The following is a 20,456-nucleotide window of genomic DNA, read 5'->3' as shown; positions in this document are numbered from 1 at the left end:
AACGAACTCGAGTAAAACAAGTGAGCTAGTGAAGCTATGGCAGGTTTCAGAAATAAGGCAAACGATGCTATGCTCTGTTTGGCAGCAAAAAGCAAAAATTAGTGCAGTACAAGGTGGTTCTTGATCATGTTTTGAGTATCCAATTCTTGTGGTTAATGTCTTAGAGATGATCAGTGTAGGAAGTGTTTGGTTATCTCTTAGCCTCCCTCAGAAAATTATCCCACCACAATTTAATGAGAAAAAAAAAACATACGAAAAATAATAATTCAAAAGGCTTCAAATTAAAATCCCAACCTTCAATTCAACCAAAATCAGATTATTGGATCAAGCATTCACAACTAACAACTCCATACATATTTCCATATTCTTCAAAAGAAAATTACAAAGAGAAATGGCATCAACCTCTTTTAAAGCAAAAATCACCAAATTAAACTGGGTATAATTTTGTATCTACGAGTTTGGAGGAATTCTATTTTTAAATCCTTTGAGAAATCAAGAGATGTAGTTGATTTTGTTTATGCACCAACTAAAATTAAAAGATATTTTTCAATTAGTTGTTGAGAGAATTCGGGATTATAGCATAAAAGAAGTTTCCCGTTTCGAATGAGATGCTAATATCATGGAAGCTAATCTGGTAGTGCAATTTAGATGGAGGAGATGAAGAAAGTTTTTTTTTTCCTTTTTTGTTTTGAGTTTTTATCGATCAAATATATTAATTTAGTTTTTCTCTCTCTCATCCTTCCCAATACACGATAGTGAATCACACCTATTTGCTATGATAACGATACACCCGGTTTTGGGCAATTTCTGTTTTCTGCAAATTATAAGTTATGACCCACATACTGAAAATGGACTGACCCCAAACAACTAAATATCTTATCGAGAGTCTTATTCCTTGGAGTGATTTTTTGCTCCCAGCGTTGGTTCTCTAAGCGCTCCAAGGGAATTATTAGCCACACGTCTCATTTTTTTCCACAAAAATAGGGTAGTTACACCTCGCACAAAATCCTCAAAATTTCCAATTTTATTAGTTTGTCTCTCAGTCATAACTAGAAAGGAAATAAAAAGAAAACATAAACAAAATAAAAAATAGGAATCAAAATATAAAAAACAAGATGGATGCATTAAGAATAAACTAACAAGAAGATGATATTATTGTTGTTTTGCCGGAAGAAAATAAAAAAGAAACATACACGCTTTTTGGTTTATTCCACTTTATATTTATTTTACTTTTTTATTTTTATTTTATTTTATTTTATTTATGAGGGACAAACTAGTAAAATTGGAAATTTTGAGGATTTTGTAACTGTTGTAACTTGTAACTTCCCTTTTTGTGGAAAAGATAGAGACGTGTAGGCTCAAAATTCCCTAAAAATCACTCTATTCCTTGTACAGGCTGGCGAATCCATGCTGCCAAATAGAGCCATACTGAATGCGAGTTTCAACCACAAATTAACAAGTGGAAATTACTAACGCATTAAAGGTTGCGGAAAATGTGTTATTTTAACCTGCTTAGCACTCGTGTTACGTTCTCCAATGCTCGGTGTGAAAGTGGTGGTATCTTATTTTCCATAAGATTAGAATATTAGATCTAGTAATAGGAGTAAAAACAGTAAAGGTACAGCTTTAATGCATTATGTGAGTACCTGTATTTTACATGCGATATGCAAGCATGGGCTGATGGGCATATGTAAATTAGTTTTTTGTCCTAGTAGCTATGGCTGCTATGCTAAGATCAAAATTTTCTGAAATTATGATATCTTTATGGATTTTTCTGACAGGCAGAGTTAAATGCAGTCTCGATGTTTTCTCCTGTATTTAAAAGAAAAGAGCTCTTCAACAAAAATGTTAAAATTAGAAGATGTTAATCATTTTACTACAACAGTACTGTTTGATAGTCTTCTTTGTGTAATTTTATTTATTTGCAATCACGATAATCAAGTTAACTTGCTAAGTTACTGCCCAGGCTTCAGTGTTAATTTACATGGTACAATTGGAGCATTTTCCTGGTGTGTGAAAATGGCATTGTGCCCTTGTCGCTTGGCAATGTAATTTAAGCAGTGTGCATGGTAGATGCTCTTGGCAGAAGCACATAATTCACAGTTCACACATCCATTATCCTTTTAAAAATACCAGGAAAAATTTAATATACATGAAAGAAAAAGACAAAGTAAATGAGCCCCCACCTACATTTTGATTTGAAAAAGCATAATTGCACTATCCTTTTTAGAAGCTACCGTTGCTTCTTATAAGCAAGAATGGCAGCAGCGTCACCACTTTCACTGAGCTGGGTTTCAACCCTTCCAAAGCAGGTCAGTAGTTGCCATCCCTTGTTCCACGTTCTCTTTTCAATCAAATAATATATTACTATACTAATCAGTGCAAACTGTATACAGTTAACTGAGAGTAAGACGACCATTACAGCTCGTTATACAGCATGTCCTACGTTAACTATAAATGCTTGCTCAGGGGATGCGATATCTAATGAAGAAGGTAGGATGCATGCGTGTGCCTCTTATTGATTTCACCTGTAATTTTCATACATTTTGGTATTTTGTTAGAATTAATTTTTATTTTGGGATCTATACAATATATACTATCAGAAATCACAATGTTATTATTAGTAAGGTTTACACTAAGAACTTGCAGTTTTGTCTGATTTCAAGGTAAATTTGGTTATAATATATGTAGTTCTAGAACTTGATATCAGTTTCATTCAGAGTTGTTGCTTAATTCTAATACGTGTCAACAAGCACCAATCATGGTGTATATAACAGGAAGTCAGGAACCATGTCTTACTGAGTCGTGTGCAGGTCAATCCCCTGGTCAGCCCTAGTGCTGGAGAAAAACCAATGACCTCTAAGGATAGACCACTCAAAAACCATTTTTACAAGCACTTCACTATACAAGGCTGAGCCAGTAAAGAGAGCCACAAGCCCACAAGTTTTGTGGCCTAACATGTACCACATGCCTAGGCAACACCTTCAGGGCGGGCATGTACCCTGTCCAAGGTGTAATCATCAGGCATATTTGCCCCATGGAAGACCGACGACCCTTTTACTGTCATGGATTTCTTAAATGCTTGGGATTGGAGTAAAAGAAGTGTCAGGATTCAAGTTTCCAATTTAAGTCTGGATTCTTGTGTGGTTGGCGAGCTGATGTGCCTGTCTTCGGGGGTTCTGTTGGGCGTGTGCCTTCCCCATGTTAGACCCGTGGTTCCTTACTTTCTTTGATATACATTTCTAAGTCTCACCTAAGGGGATCGTTATACTGACTCCACCTTATAGTGACTCCAAAGTTAATCCACTCCTAATAGTGGACTTATAAGATGAATTGAGAGCAAGTTTTTTGTGGAGATGTACATAACAATACATCACTGACTAGTTTTGTGGCAAATAGATTTTAGAACGAAATTGTTGTTACTCCTGGTCACATGATTGAGATAGAATAGACAGAGTAACCGATTACAATCCTTCATAGCTCACAAAATTACATACGTACTCTTGTATTGCCTGCAAATCAAACTGATGTGGTCTATTAACTTTCCAAATATACAACAAGCAGTGGAAATCTATCCTAGCTGCGCAATTAAAGGTTCTCCTTTAGCAAACTGAGATTCCAGTGGAGTTCATTTGGTATAACTACAGTATACACTTATTCTTGTAAGAAGGTGAAAAGCATGAAAAGTGACAGTAAGTTTGTCTATTTACATCTAGTTTCTGATTCTGGTGAGGTTTGAGCAAGCAAGGGATGATACAAGTTAGTTATAAACCTACTTCCAGACTACAGAAGATGATTTCTTAATATCTGCCTGAGCTTAAGGTATATATTTATTATTTCAGCATGTTCTAGAAGACTGCCGATATTGTTTGGCCTAGGGGCACTAGCTGCAAATTTCTTTCAAGCAAGTTCTGTTTCTGCAGAAGGTATTATGATCACTTCTTATTTCTTCACGTAGTAGGCGATGGATAATAGCCTTATCTCCTTTTAAAGTTCTCTTCTATATCTTAGTTTTATAGAGATACTGCTTGTTGCGCAGAAGTACCAAAGAACTACCGAGCTTTTCTAGATTCTGAAGATGGATATACATATTATTATCCTTCTGATTGGAGGGTAGGTTCTGTTTGGGGTGTTTCTTAGCAATCATTTAGTTGAAGGGTCTATAAAATGCTCATTTGGTTGTAGCTTGAAACTTTTTGTCCACTTGAAAATATTCCCGTATAAATATTTCAGGACTTCGATTTTAGAGGGCACGATTCAGCATTTAAGGATCGGTATCTTGCATTACAAAATGTTAGAGTGAGCTTTATACCAACCAACAAAACTGACATCCATGACTTGGGTCCAATGGAAGAGGTAAACAATATTAACCTTGTTGCGTTCATTGTTACAGTTGATTTGCCTCTGCACTCTGCATGTTCAGGACAAACTTCTGCTTCTTAACCAGGTTATTTATAATTTGGTGGCACATAAGTTCGCTGCACCAAGTCAGAAACCTACCATATTTGACATGCAGGAGGTTAGTGTTATCTACCATTTTTTCTAGCCTTATAACACAGAATGTACATTTTCTGATAGTCTAAGAGAATCGTCCCTGTCCCTGATTCACATTCAGTAGTTCACACCAATTAGCAAACTCGTGAATTTAAGTATTCATTGACATTAAGTTTAGTCTTCATTCCAGACTCTTATTACCTCAGTTACTAAATGATGGTTGATCTTGCTGAGGATACAAACATAGCATTAGCATATGTGTATGTATCATATAGAGTCTACAATACGACACACATATGCTCATGGTATGTTCGTATCCTGAACAATTCTAATAGAGAAATAGACTCTCTGCCAGCAGGGATCTGTACATTGAACTTGGATGAAATCAGGAGAAACCAAATTCTTAGTTATAAGGCATAATCTTATATACCTTTTCATGTTAACTTGATTTTCAGATTTTATTCATTAATTTATTCTGCAAAGATTAACGTTCCACTTCTATCCTACCTACGGAATGCAGCGGACTGTTGATGGGAAACACTACTATACCTTTGAGTATGATTTAGAATCTCCAAATTTTGCCCGTAGTGCCTTTGCAACTATAGTCATTGCTAATGGTAAGATCTGGAACCATCTGAATATAACTTCAGTAGTTAAAACATACCATTATCAAATTTAGTCACTGTATTTGCTTCAGCAGAGGTTGCTTTCATACAAATCCATCACCAAGCATAATAAGAACAAAAGGAAACAATATCTAAGTGAGATGTGTTTGTGTTGCTACAGATGTATATATCTTCGTATACAGTCTGTATACAGTCTTTGAAGGCGTACTGTTGCAAGGGAATATTGCGTACATAAGCATCCAGTTACCTAAGTTGTAGAGTGAAGTCTTAATCCAATGATAAGGAAAACTGTTGAGTGTCCTTGTTAGAGAAAATCAAAGTGAACAAATGGAAGTGTTAACTGCTTATTGGTATGTGGTAAAACTGGTCGGAAAACCGCATATTCCTTAGACTAAAAACACGGGCAGGTTAATAATTAGTAGGCGACGCTGTAATAAGCCAAGTCCCATAGAGTGTAAATTCCATTTTCTGTTTTGAACAACAGGGAGATACTACACATTGATTGTTGGAGCAAATGAAAGACGATGGAGAAGAGTAAGGGACAAACTTAAGGTTGTGGCAGATTCATTCAAGGTGCTAGACATCTGAAAGAGACACAACTACAACAAATGTACCCAACATATTATAGAGATTGAACTTTTTCCCCTGATAACTTACAATTATAGAATCTCTTGTCTATCTATATGCATAGAAAGATTGAACTTCTTGTTTCATATGTACAATTCAACAGTGCTAGATCAATAGGCAAGAAATCATATATTTATTATGTGACAATGCAGTTTCAGATTGTTTGTACAATATAAGATGTTACACCCAGCTAAATCAAGAGCCTAAATACCAGCGGCTTGTGATGATCGCCTTCAGGCTAGTGGACAGTGATGTGTCTGGTTAAGTGGACTGTGGACCAAGGGCGTCTCTACTCTCTAGTATATTAGAATCTCAGAATGACAAGTTTTGCTAAATTCTGGTCAAGTGGAGGGAAAAGTAAAGAAATTACCTAAGATATTACAACACGGCTCTTACAACACAAGGAAACAAGAATATGCACATCTGTTGGGCTTCTATACACACGCTTGAAACGCAACCTAGTAAAATCAGGGATCAACTTGTAGATGGATTCTACTAAGTTTTCACAGTACCAAGGGCGTTGTTCCTCGCCTTCAATGCTTCTGATTGCCCTCAGTGAATATCCTTAATGTTTGTGGCCTTGCTAGCTTCTATACCTCCGATCAACTCTTGCACCAGTACTGACGACTTGGAGTTGTAATCCACGGCGAGCTAAGACAACTGCCGTGTCTCTAAAAAGTCTTACACATCCTCTTTTATCAACTTTGATTGTTCCATAATCATTTAGCTTATAAATCTCTCCTTGAGGTTTTTCACATTTATAATCAAGCTTTCTCTTAAACGGAATGTCCGTTAACAGGCATGTTATATAGCATCAGACATGTTATATAGTATCTTGTACAGTTTAATAGTGTCCTATATAAACTGCCCACGAACAAGTTAATAAGTGTAAATTAAAAAACATTGTTCAAGAGTTGAGACACTATATAAGCTGCCCTTAAAAAAACTGTTCAAGAGCCGAGACACTATATAAACTGCCCCAAACATATCCGTTTAAGAGAAAGCCTAGTTATAATGTTTCAGAGTTTTGTATATCAAAGGCGTGATTGTTTAATATATCTTGGTCTAGAGGCTTATCAAAATTGTATATAAGAAACACTCAAACAGAACACAAAAACTGAACGCCTGATGATGCAATATACTGCAAAATGAACCATAGGTTAGATAAGCAATATCTTTCAAAAGAGCCTTTGGGCACTTCGGTTTCGGATTTTAATACACAGAAACTATTAAACAGGAAAAAGCCGAATATCTGAATCATAACAAGCTCTACTCTTTTAATCAACTAACAAGTTAATATCACACAGAGAACGCAAACTTGGACAGATTGCGAGTCTGCAAAGAATACACAAATTGCTCGGATCAATTCCTTGGAGCATTCTTGAAACCACTCCCCACTCCCCACCCCCCCAAACGCCACACCCCATTTCCATATCTATTCCTTTTAACAGTGTTAACTACAATGTTACAACCCTTGCCATTGTTACATGCCCATAAATCCTCGTCTTCACCAAATCTACAAACCCCACCAACAGATAGACCATCAGCTCCGGCAGGTAGTAAATCTATGGGCAAATCAGATGTGAAAAACGATAATTTTTACCAACCAACCATCTATAAATAACATCAATAACAAACCCGTGTCTAAATAAGTCGGTGCTGGCGAAGGCCCTTGCCAAAGTGAGGTTGCATCAGCCGAACATATAAACCATTCATCGCCAGCAGGGAATCATGTGTACCTTGTTCCACAATCCTACCACCATTTAGAACCACAATATTGTCTACATGCCTCATCATTGCAGCCCTATGTGCAATAAGAATCGTTGTTTTGTTTCCCATGATCAGTGTATCAAGAGCTTCCTGTACAACCCGACTTGATTCAGACTCAATTGAGGAGCTCGCTTCATCCAGTAATAAAATAGGTGCATTCTTTAGTACCACTCGTGCAATAGCAATTCTTTGCTTCTGTCCAGGTGTTAAATCTACACCCCTCATGCCGATATGTGTGTCATAACCATGCGGCAAGCTGCTGATGAAATGGTGTGCATTTGCAATTCTTGCTGCCTCTTTCATCTCGGCCTCAGTTGCGTTATGCCTCGCATAGATAATGTTCTCCCTTATGGTTGTTGAGAAAATTATGGGTTCCTGCTGAATAAGACCAAGGTGGTTCCTCAACCATCTAAGATTAAACAGCTTCAAGTCCCGGCCATCCAAAAGAACTTGGCCAGCAACTGGATCATAAAACCTTTCTATCAATGAGATTATAGTGCTCTTTCCAGACCCCGAAACTCCCACTACTGCTACCGTTTGTCCTCCACTAACTTTGAGACTAAAGTTGCTCAATATCATCATCTCTGGACGAGTTGGATAACAGAAATCAACATTTTTCAATTCAATACTTCCAAAAACGTTAGGAGGTTTCAGTCCAGAGTTGTCGTCTGGATCAATCTTGGGAACACGGTCTATGATCTCAAACACTGAAGTGAGAGACTTCCGCCGTTTAAGTATATATGGAGCCAGGCCAAAAGGTTCCACCAGAGCAAAAGTTGCAAAAGAGAATACTGTGTATTCCTTCAAGGCCGTGTAGAGATCGATATTGCCATTTTTAACAGAGAATGCAGTGAACCAGAGAAGGAGAGCATTACATGCAAAAAGCAAGAACTGTGAAAACCCAAAGGCTAAACCAATACCCATCCCATGCAGGAAACTCTGCTTGAAAATTTTTACAAGCTGGAATCTGTAGAGCTCCATGACCTTATTACCAGCACAAAACGCCACCACAGTGTAAATGTTTCTCACAGCATCCTCAAGGACAAGTGATGCTTTTCGGTGCATCTCCTGAATTCCTCTCGAGAAACCTGCAAGCCACATCTTCTGCAATATGCAAATTCACACAGTTATGAAAGGAAGAGTGACAAACTTATGACTCTTCATTAATGAGGCACTGAATGTTACGAGTGAAAGCCGCAGATGGAAAAAAAAATCAAATACAAATATATATCGAAATAGTTTAATAACAAAATGCATAAAAAATCAACCAATCCAACAATACTTGAACATATCAGCATTATTGGCTCGCTTGGCATGTATTATAATCCAGACAATGATTCATTAAGAATCCTCAAATACGAAACAATTTGAGGAGAAGTATCCATTATGAGGCTTAATAACAATCAATTCTTTTCCAACTACAGCAGAGTTAAATGCAGATTTGGACAGTTAACTAAGATTTTGTTTGATCGCTTTATTTGATCAATTCTGCTTTGAGAAATGATTGTAGAGATGATTTTTGATCGCTTAAGAGTTAATGATTTTTGATCATTAAGAGTTAAATGATTGTTTGATCGCTTTATTTGATCAATCGCTTTATAATAAATTTCGAAGCAGAGATGATTGTAGTTCCTGAGACACATATAAACATTTTGAAGATCTTGTCACCGATTGGAGCAATGTAACAAATGTCACTATTTGCCAACCAAAAAACAATTATGAATTTCCAAATCTCTCTCTCTCCCTCCAATATGAAAGAAGGACTTCACACCAGTGTTCATGATTTCGAACGGAATCTCAGAATTCCACTGGATATTTCGGTTTTTGAAAAAAAATGAAATGGAATCGAAATATCAATATAGGGTCGAAAAGTGTCAATTTCAAAATCTGGTCAGAATATATCGGGATTCCGGGCGGAATTCCGGTTTTTCAGCAATTTGAAATTTCGAGAATTTTGAAATCTCAAACTATGCTTCACACTGCATAAATCCTTCACACCAGATGGTGCGATAGAAGTCCTTTCTGTTGCTTCATGATTCTCACCAGAACAGAGTACAAAAATATATCACACATGAAAGAAGCTTATTAGCTAGATGTGATTTAAAAACTAGATTAATTTAGCAAAACAGAAAGGTAGTGTAGAACATATTGGTATTTTAACTTAGTAAAGCAGAAAGGCTTGACAGCAAACCTGTGCAATAGCAGAAATAGTAAGTACAGGTAAGGTAGCCAAAGCCACAAGTGCCAATCGCCATTCCAGTAACATTCCAATAAGAACTGCCACAACAATAGCAGCAGTATCCTGGATAAATATTGAAAGTCGGTTGCTGAAAGCAGCACGGACAAATGTAGCATCATTTGCCAATCGCATGGATAAAGTATCAGCACTGTTCTCCTCTTCATCAAACCATCCTACTTCATTGCGCAACATTGCTGAAGAGCAATGACATAGTGTAAGTTCAGAACAAGAAGCAGCAAATACATGTGAAGTTGATAAATATAGAGATGTACGTAAAGTAACGGAGTCATGTACCTGAGAACATCATTCTTCTAACGCGTTCAGTCATTTTCTCTCCCATTATACCAAAATAGAAGTGCTGTAAAAAATTGGATACCACTGTTACAATGCCCATGCATGCAATGGTTAGGCACCATTTATCCACTTCCTGACGAAGGTGATGACCCTCGTATCTATAGTATGCCACCACTACCAATGCAATAACATAAGCAAGAAGAGGATTAAAAGAACCAAAGATAGCAGCACCAATGCTCCCTAAAAGAGCATAAAGCCACTCAGCAAAACTGAGTTCTGCAAGTTTCCAAAAAGATGGAGATTTTTGATGTTGTGTATTTCTCGACTCTCTTTGCTTCACGGGCATATCATCATATGGACTGAGGGGTCGACTAAAAGTCTTTGAGTGGGAGCGCTCATTTTTAGGATCAGATGTCAAAAGGGGAGATATAGGTGATTCTGGATCTGAAGCATTTGATGATTGTCGATTTGCAGAATGAACATCGATTTTCGGTAACTCGGGCAGTCTCATTTCGAAACTGTCTTGCCTCTTTATTGAAGGCTCCTTATCAGCTGCATCTGAAGGCAATCCATTATCCATCATAAGCTCGGAAGGTGGGCTCTGAGCTTTTGGAGATTCCTGCAAGTTGTTGAAGGTGCCTTCTGGGGGTTGAAATGCATGGGTGAAATGCATTCTCTGAAGAGAGGGTGATTTGGCCATGTTAGGAGATGACGGTTCTTGAAAGCTGTGACCAGCTGAAGAATCTTTATCAATTTGAAAACTTGCTGTCTCCTTGTGGTTCCTTATTGGTGTCCTGGATGAGGTAGATTACGATTAGCTGCCAACTATTCATTATCCAACAGAAGCAGAAAACTTGAGTAAAGGAAACAGAAGGCAAATATATAGGTGAAACAGTATAGATCACACAAGATGTTATACCAAAGGATAGTGATGGAAGCAACAATCGCCTCATGGAAGTAATGAAGTCATAATGGGAGAATTCATAACTCGTGAATTTGAGGAAAAAAAAAGAAAATATATATATAACTCATCAAAAGGCAGTCATAGTAAATTATTGATATAAGAAAAGGGTCGGGTTCTAGGGACATATTCATTTTACATACAAAATCACTCGTGGGGACAACCACAGGATCTCGAAAGTTCAAAGGCTGAAAGATTACCACGTGTCGAGCCAAAATGGTGAATCTCTTGCTTTCTAATTCAGCTCGAGCCAAGCCAAGTGATACAAATCCACACACCTGTCCCACCACTCACTTTGGTACTTAAGTCTTCTTCTTCCTTCCTCTTCTCAGATTTCATAAACTCAAATTGAACAGATTCTTCCAATCTTCGCAACATACTCATCTCTTACAAAACTTAAACAGGTAGTCCATTTCTCTTCTTCACTACACAACAGAAATTCGGTCACTTCAAAGCCATGTCAAGCAAACTCATCACCCATCACCACCCACGCTCCCACAAAATCAATGAGCACAGAAGAAAACCACATACCCATCTCTATTTTTCTCATATTGATTGGATTTTTTTAGATTGAGTGATGGCCCCCCTTTCCATAAGTTATTAATCTTATTCTTTTGAGTTTCCATTTATACTTTATATAGGCTTGACAAAAAAAAAATGGGGTACCCAAAATCAGTAAAAAGATGAAAATAAAAGGGTGATTGAGTAACTGTAATTAGAGTTTGATGATTTCTCTGTACAATCTAGTTATTAATATTGATGATGTAAATAAATGGGCTGTGAAACTTCTTTGTGATCTATGAGTTGCCGATTGTTGGTTGTGCTGCTTGCATCGCCACTTTTTTAAGTGCGCAAGTGACGGGAAAAGAGAGAAGGAAGAAGACTCCTGTACCATAGTGAGTGGTGGGACAGGTGTATGGACTTACTGCACTTGGCTTGGCTCGAGCTGAATTAGAAAGCGAAGAATTCATCATTTTGACTCGACATGTGGCAATCTTTCAACCTTTAAACTTTCAAGATCTTGTGGTTGTCCGGATGAGTGATTTTGTATGTCAAACATATATGTCCCTAGAACCCGTTAAAGTTTAAAAAAACCTCGGTAAATAGATATAACTTTGAGTTATCAATTCATCAAAAGTTTTGTATGCATGTAATATTTTCGAACAAGCAAACACACCTAATATGCAGAGTTTGGTAAAAAATAAAAATAAAAATGAAAAATGAAAGGGTAAAAGGGACTACAAATGATGCAACTTTCATCTGAACCATGCATATGGTAATAATTAAACTAGTGCACAGGGAAGCTCATGAACAGGAAATGAGAATCTCTAGTAGCATTGCCGAATCAGATAACAATTTAACAATTCTTTTCAGACTTCCCAAAACATATCAATTGTCTTCCATGACAATAACTTAGGCAGTAAAATGCTGAATGTAAAACAGACATTGGTTATACCTTTTGGGAAGCTTTGCGGCTTCTTCACATCTAAGTAACTCTGCATACAAGCCATCGATGGCTAACAGTTCCTCATGGGTACCCATTTCAACAAGCTGTCCTTCCTCCATCACAGCTATATAGTCAGCATTTCTTATTAGGCTAAGACGTCGAGCTATGATAATAGTTGATCGCCCCAACATGAGAATATCTAGAGCCTCCTGAACAGCCCTTTCTGCTTCAAAGTCAAGGCCACCAGTCACCTCATCAAGAAGAAGAATAGATGGATTTGAAAGCACTGCTCTGGCAACAGAAAGTTTAATCTTTTGTTCTTCTGTTAATGCCAACCCAGCTCTGCCCACCTAAAATGCATAAAAATAGAGGAATATCAACAAAAGAATAATTCTTCCATTAATAACTTAAGACCAAGCATTAAGATACATGACTTTGCTATGATAATAGTCATTGTTTAAGAGCTCCCCATTCAGAGGTTCTGGGGGTGTTCTTTGCGAGAGTTTTCGAGTTTTTTGGATTGCGCTCTTAACGAGATGGGAATATCTATAATTCTAGGACTTCACAAGTTGATACTTTGTATATTGTCAAGATGGAAAATGAGTCGTGGGTTGCATCTTTACTTTTCAAATATAGTTATACAAGAATTCAATGAACGCCTTTACTTGTATAATTTTCTTCAAGGTTGGAAAAAAATTGAACAGAAGAAAATATCACATATATTCTACCTGTGTTTCATAGCCCTTCTCAAGGGAGCTAATAAATGTATGTGCATGCGCTGTTTTAGCAGCTTCCTCGATCTGATCGGGTGTGGCAGATCGTCCGTACGCAATGTTATCTCTAATGCTCAAACTAAGTAAAGCAGGTTCCTGTGTGACCAGTCCTATTTGGCTTCTTAACCATTCTAGTTTAAGACTCTTAATATTCTCACCATCCAACAGGACTTCTCCTGAAAGCAGGCCAAAATGCATTCAATATCAAGTCTAACAGATAATTTATAGATGAAACATAACTAAAAAAAAAAATAATAATAATAATAATTAAATAAATTAAATATTAAATCATTAAAAAAACACGCCGACTGTATGAGAAAATGTTCATTCAAATATACCTAATGTAGGATCATAAAACCTCTCCATGAGAGGAATTATACTGCTTTTTCCTGAACCATTGCGACCAACAAGTGCCACAGTTTTTTTAGCAGGCACAGTCAAGTAAAACCCACTTAAGATGGGAATTTCAGGACGAGAGAGGTAGCTGAAATACACATTTCTGAACTCAATGTTCCCTTGCACAGACACTAATGTATTTCCTTCCTGATTGATAGAAGACGTTGAACGACTTATCATCTCGTACAATCTGTAAGCAGCTATCCGCCCTTGCTCGAATGAGTAAAAATTTGTTGCTGCTTGATTCAGCCCGCTACAAGAAGGAAATTATGAGACATGAAAGACAGGACAGAAAAGAAAATATCATAAATACGAGAATGGGAAGGAGGTGAAACCTATGTTACATGGACTCGCCATATTTTAAAAATAATTTGTGCCGGATATATATCCACGTGTCCATGTCGGACACAACATGGACGCAAATTGTATGTGATATACCTCAATTTGTTATATTTTTCTGTGTCGGATATGGACACATGTATCCGTGTCAATGTGACTTAGGGGAAAACACACACATTTACACACAGACATAAATACATAAGAGAGGAGGATGAGGGGAAAGAGAGATACTTACAGGCCACTTAAAATGACAGCAAAGAGTGCAGTTAATATTTCTCCACCATGGGCATCTCCCTTAGAAATGAGGAACCTTCCAACCCAAAGTTGCAAAGCACAAGAACATATCGCAAGTCCATATGTAAATCCAAGTCCAAGACCTTGCACCAAACTTATTAGTATGCCATATCTTAACGTTGCTTGGAGTGAAGTGGCATAAGAATACTTGGCCAAAGTTTCATTTGTGAATGCATATAAGGTCCTAACATAAGATACTGCCTGTGTAAGTAAGAGATTGAGTTTAGTTACCATATAAATGACTAACCAACTAATTCATAGATTTAATTCTATTGATCTATTAACCTTAAGACTTAGAAACATTTCATAATGCCATAACTTTTGATCCACAAGAAGATCACCATGCCTCATACAAATGACCATATACAGCCAAAGTGAATCTCACACGAAAGCAGTCATAGGAATTCTCCATGGATTAGCAAGAGTAGCTTTGACCACACGCAGTTGATCCACTTTGAGTACTTTTTTAGCACACTTGCCTTACCATTCTTTGGTTATAGATATGCATGATGCGCCATATGCAAAAGTGATTCAAAGAACAGATAAGTTTCTACACCATCTGAGTGAGGGAACTTATCAGGCAAGGATCCTACGTTGTATGGATTTGCACAGTATTAATTTTTATCTTGATCTAGAAGGAAACTACTAAAAGCATGCTAACATTGCAAAAGTCTACTATATGCAATGAAGCTGATTCTTTGTGCTAGGAAAAAATGAATCAAGCAACATCCAACACTGTCATGGAAACCTTTCCTTCTTTTTAGCTACGTTACATGGACACACCATATTTTGAAAATAATCCGTGTCGGATACGTATCCACGTGTCTGTGTCGGACACATATTACATGTGATATACCTCAATTTTTTAAAATTCACCGTGTCCGACTCTTCATATCCGTGTCGGATACGAACACACCTATCTGTGTCAATGTAACTTAGCTTTTTAGTAGAATTTTATTGATAAAATTATTTTTTTATTACGGGAAAATAACATTTTACAGAGTAGGGTTGCCCCCTTAGCATAAGGAAATAAATTCCAGATCATAATGGACAAATGTCCCCACCTAGCTGGAAGTTCTAACATAATTACATTAGTGGGGAAGAAAAATATATTTCTTTTGGATAAGTAAAAACTAAAAAGAAAAAAAAGAAATTCCAATCAAATATGAAGGCAATGGAAGCTGAGTTATTTTGCAATATACAAACTCCAAATAACTCTTAAATAAGAATATACACATTATAAAGGAAAATAACCTGCTCAGCAATGCTTGCTGCTTCAGCATATGCATCTTGAATGTTTTCAGCAAGTCTGTGAAGAAATATGTTAGATATTCCACCTGCTGCAACAATGAAAGGCCCAGTGGCTAAGGTTATGAGTGCAATCTGCCAGCAGTTGATCAAACCAATGATAAGACCTCCAAAGAATGTTGCCATGTTATGAATATAATTTCCAACCTGTCACATCAAATTTTAATGTTAGAAGTAATATTCAACATGTGAAACTTTATTGAACAAACCAAGATTCAAGCATACTTTTTCACTTAAAGCTGACTGAATAAGAAGCACATCGCTCAATACTTGGCTCACAATGTCCCCGTTGTTCCCATAGGTATCAAAGAAGCTCATATCCTGGTTAAGCAATACTTGTACATACTTTGATCTGATGACCGCAGTCTGCCTCTCTCCAGTAAGAATCCAGCATGATACCTCTATGATACAAAATATTGTTGAAAAATAAAAATAAACCTTCACATAGTGTAAATTGCGCAGAATAATTGATAACTAGGGAAGCTTGATCTTACCAATCCAACCAGCAGCAAAAACACCAATGGCAATATAAACAATATACAGAGCATGCTGCACGCCAAACAAGAATATAGTTAGTGTTATGTGTTTCAAATTCTAACGAACAAAAACGACATGTAATATATGTCAGCTGCAAGGGTCCCAGGGCTATCACATATTAGTATGTACTTTCATGTTTCAGAAATGTCATAAAAATCTTGCAATATATTCCTTCTGAACAAGTAGATGAATATGTTACGTTTTTATTGAATTACACATCCTTAACAAAGAATAGTGAGGAATATCCTAAGTCCTGCAGAAACAAGATAGTTAGACCCACTCGATTTCACCCATGCTTTGAGTGTAAGTCCATTCTAAGACTTATTTTTATCCCTATTAAGAGTTGCAACTCGTTGAAAATAACGGGAGTAACTACAACCGTTGCACAAAGATTTTGCCACATTACTTAACTTAATCCCCAACTTCCGTTCTACTATTCCCAAACTTCTGTTTAACAAACATCACACTCAATATCAAAGTAAACGAGTGGTACATTTAAGAATGCATCCCCTAATATTCTGGGGAAAGTTTAACTCTGCTACAGCTAGTAAACCTAGTAATCACCCAACAAAAAAAAAACATATAGGGCTGTAACTAACAATGGATCAGCACTCAACATTTGCAGTGTGCAAAGAACAAAAAATTACTAAGACCAGTTGCAAACCACATCACTGGCGAAATCCACACCCTTCAAGTTACTTAACATCTACTTGAGTAGTTATGTGCCAGAGAAAGAAAGAACACTAATTCATGAATTTCAGACGAGAATGACTTTACAATAATAAAATCAAAACCAGGTTATTTATTTTGGTTCTCTCTGATACCATTTCTTCTTCTGCCTTTTCTCAGAAAAAAACTAGAAACTAAATAAAAGAAGAAATTGATGCAGGAGGATCCGAGTCAGATGATGCTGAATTGACAGATTGCACGTTGATGGCACTAAAGTATCATGAGTTGGCGGATCAATGCAAAGATGGCAAGTAATCGTGATCTTTTCCTAATTGGGGTAAGTGTTTTGGGGTTTTGGCCATAATTTTGGCTACAGTTGTCAGAATCAGGTGTGTGACCCCAATTCGGAAAGATTTTGGCGGCGCGCATGCTGTCACCACTTAGCTACGCTCTGTGGTAGCCGTTTTTGAGGTCAAAATCCACTGTTTTCCCTTCCAAATTCATCATTTTAGATTTTCTTTCCTTTTTACTGTTTCGGAAGTAAATCTGAGTCCGATTTGGGCTAGATTTTTGGTAGATTACTTCTGTTATTATCTAGTTAATTTTAGTAGGAATAATATTCGGATTTAGATTCATACTATAATTTTATGCACTTCTAATAAGTAGTTCAAAGCTTTTGTGAATAGCAAATAAATTAAAACATGATACCATCTCTAATCTATAAATTAAGGCGTTTCACATTGTTTTATGTTCCATGCTCAGCCCTAACTTGGCTGAGAGCTGAAAAGGAAAATAGAAGGAGAAAACAAAGTTGGTCAGATGCTTAAAATTATTGATTGAGCAGTGGATCTCACATGATCAATCCCTATCAAGAACAGTGGATCTTGCATGATCAATCCCTATCAAGAAATGATTTACTTCTACACCAATAGGCCAATGAAGCTTCATCTCTCGATTGATCTTTAACTACATCCTCACATTTAAACAGGCCCTAGGCTCACAACCAGCGCCTCACGCCTAAGGGCACCTATTGTCGCCAAGCCGCTAGGCTCACCCCTAGCGCCTAGACAGGTGTTGTGCCTTCAAATGCAAACTAACCAAACCACCATGAAAACTCCTCTTATCCTCTACTTTCACACCTTATGCTCCTAGTAGTCATAATTTCTTAATAGTAGTAAGTCATACAACAGTTTTACACAGACAAAACACGTATTCCATATAAGACAAACAAACTCATTGAGTTCAAGTCTATACTTCAATCAAGTAAAACACTACACCTAAAAAAAACAAAGACAACCCAAAAAAAAAACCTACAAACAATAAAAATCACTAAAACAAAACTTGGGTATCTCAAAAAAAAACTTGAAACTAACCTTACTAAACTCATCAAAAAGGTCGTTGGGAGTCAGCGTTTTCCCGGAAGAAGCATGTAAACTAAGTAACTGAATAACTTTTCCAAAAAAATGTAAATAAACAATAAGAGCAGTCCCATGAGCAGCAGCAGCAACTGAACCAATACTCATTAAAAACCAATCAAAACCATCAGCACATGCAAATAGTCTAGAAAAAGGTACAGCAGCTGGTGGTGGTTCAAGTTCTTCATTATCATCCATTCCATTATCATCTTCCCTGCCATCAACTAACTCATTTGGTTCAATACTTGAATCCAAATATGGTGATGGTGATTCTGGTGGTTCTGATACTTCTGAAACTGGTGTTAATGGTTGTATATGTGGTGGTGACCACCCGAATAATCCTCTAGAGATCATCATTTTTGATAAAGTTTTAGTTTTTACAACACCCTTTATTCTATTTCATTGAAACCCTACGTCAATTTTGAGGTTGGAGCTGAAATTAATGGAGATCAACTAGGGTTTGAGGGAGTCAAAATCGGTTTGACTCGGTCAAAGTTTTAGTAGAAGTGGAAATACAGAGAAAGGAGGACAGAGCTAGTTGTAGTTGTTTCAGAGTTTTTCATCAGTCGTGTTTTTGTTGTTTGACTAACTGAGTTGACTCGGCGATAAAAGCAAGGGGAATTTTTGAGGGTGGTCCTTTTTTTTTTTTTTATAAATTTGTTGAAATGATTGTGTGATGCTGCTTTTTGGTTTTGCCAGTCCACCAAAACACTCTGTTTGTTTTCTTTTCTTTATTAGTTGAATTAAATAAGGAATGTTAGTTACGTTAATTAATTCGTGATTGTCATAATAGATAATCTTGGTCGTTTAATTAGTTGACCCCAGTTTCGTCTGACTGACTTAGTCAGCCGGCCTGTTTGGTCTGAAGAAATTTAGTTGGGTCACCTACGTTGTGTGCCCTGTGGCTGCTAATGTCCTATACAGGAATATTATGTGGTCCTTTAATTAATGCTAGAATTTGGAGCTTATTTACTCTAATCACATAATCATTAAGAACTTTGAGGATCAGCTTCATTTTAGAATTAAATATAAGATTATGTGAAAACAAGCATTACAATTAATTTAAGGTTATCATTGTATCAAACTTTAAATTGTATTTATATGCAATACAAATCCCATATATATATATATATGATAAAATTTGATTTGGATTATCAAATCACGCCCTACTAATATTGAAATGTTGTGATTATTTGATTGTTGAATGCAAAAAATGTCTATAATGTAAAGATCATCATTCTCTCCAATAGTTTCTGAACCTGAACCTATGCCATATAGGCAGTATACCTATCTCAAAAACAATTTATTTATTATTATTATTATTATTATTATTATTTTTGGCAATGAAAAGATGATTTCATTAACAACTAGAAAATAATATATATATTACGATCATTTGTTATTAAGGACTTGGAGATAGGCGGTACCTCCTCCATCCAATAGGTGCGGCCAAACAAAAAACCCCAAGAAGCGAGACAATGAGAAGCAGTATTATAAAAGCAAGGAATAATATAAACAAAAATAACCGAAGAGAAATATTCCACTAGTTTGAGGATATCATGAACTAGGATACTGTTCGTCCACGACAAGCCATCCAAATTCCTTGAAAGCGCATTAACTAGTGAACTTTTCAAAGAAAGAGTGTTGGGTGTTAAAAACTTGGAGGTTCAAAATGTTGCATTATTAGGCAAACATGCTTGGTCTTTATTGAATCCAAAGTCTATGTGGGCGACATATATGCAAGCCAAATATTTTTCTCGTGGTAATTTTCTTAGAGCAAGTTGTCCATCTTCTGCTCATTGGTTTGGAAGTCAATATATAACCTTAGACATCTCCTTGCGCATAGTATTCGGTGTGGAATATTGGAGATGGTTTATCTGTTTGAGCATGACTAGATTCTTGGGTGCCATACAACCTTGCCCACTACCATTACTTCTACAACCAATTGATTGTTTGTTAAACCGTGTGGCAGATTTTATTGATCCGGTGAATCGGTATTGCTGGAATGAAGAGCTTGTTCGTACTCATTGGGCAACCCCTTATGCTAACAGAATACTTTCACTGCCTATTCGTATTGTGGCTCATGAGGATTCCAAGTTTTGGGCACCTAACAAGCATGACATATACACAGTCAAGAGTGCCTATACAGTAGTGATGAAGTTTCTTAATCTTGAACGGGATATTTACTCTTCTTTATATTTGAAGATATGGAACCTACAAGTGTCATACAATATTCATTTCTTCTTATGGCAAGGTTTTCAAGGGGT

The 20,456-nt window shown here is 36.7% G+C and overlaps 2 protein-coding genes across 3 annotated transcripts; one reads left to right on the top strand and one right to left on the bottom strand.

Moving 5' to 3' along the window:
• Positions 1-1,847: 1,847 nt before the first annotated feature.
• Positions 1,848-5,894, top strand: PNSL1 (PsbP-like protein 2). 2 transcript variants are annotated; one of them, XR_015200714.1, is made up of 9 exons: positions 1,848-2,312; positions 2,397-2,493; positions 3,843-3,926; positions 4,040-4,113; positions 4,234-4,356; positions 4,448-4,519; positions 5,015-5,111; positions 5,281-5,470; positions 5,605-5,842. XR_015200714.1 is itself a non-coding variant. In XM_086569833.1 (8 exons), the coding sequence occupies exons 1-8, from the start codon at positions 2,259-2,261 to the stop codon at positions 5,706-5,708; spliced, it is 705 nt and encodes a 234-aa protein (XP_086425959.1). In that variant the 5' UTR covers positions 1,848-2,258; the 3' UTR covers positions 5,709-5,894. The 2 variants fall into 2 exon arrangements, 1 of the variants encoding a protein (XP_086425959.1); XM_086569833.1 differs by lacking the exon at positions 5,281-5,470 and having other exon boundaries at positions 5,605-5,894.
• Positions 5,895-6,886: 992 nt separating this feature from the next.
• LOC147488613 (ABC transporter B family member 20-like) lies at positions 6,887-18,735 on the bottom strand. Its single transcript, XM_086569832.1, has 11 exons — positions 18,148-18,735; positions 16,063-16,117; positions 15,794-15,969; positions 15,515-15,715; positions 14,202-14,461; positions 13,570-13,880; positions 13,187-13,407; positions 12,468-12,808; positions 10,051-10,844; positions 9,709-9,950; positions 6,887-8,621 (listed from the first exon to the last, which is right to left on the bottom strand). The coding sequence occupies exons 1-11, from the start codon at positions 18,544-18,546 to the stop codon at positions 7,392-7,394; spliced, it is 4,230 nt and encodes a 1,409-aa protein (XP_086425958.1). The 5' UTR covers positions 18,547-18,735; the 3' UTR covers positions 6,887-7,391.
• Between the last annotated feature and the right edge of the window lie 1,721 nt (positions 18,736-20,456).

The sequence above is a fragment of the Coptis chinensis genome, chromosome 7 (assembly GCF_015680905.1).
Source record: "Coptis chinensis isolate HL-2020 chromosome 7, ASM1568090v1, whole genome shotgun sequence".
Classification (NCBI taxonomy): Eukaryota; Viridiplantae; Streptophyta; class Magnoliopsida; order Ranunculales; family Ranunculaceae; genus Coptis; species Coptis chinensis.
The sequence above is the reverse complement of the archived record's forward strand: the minus strand, read 5'-3'. Positions and strand labels throughout refer to the sequence as shown.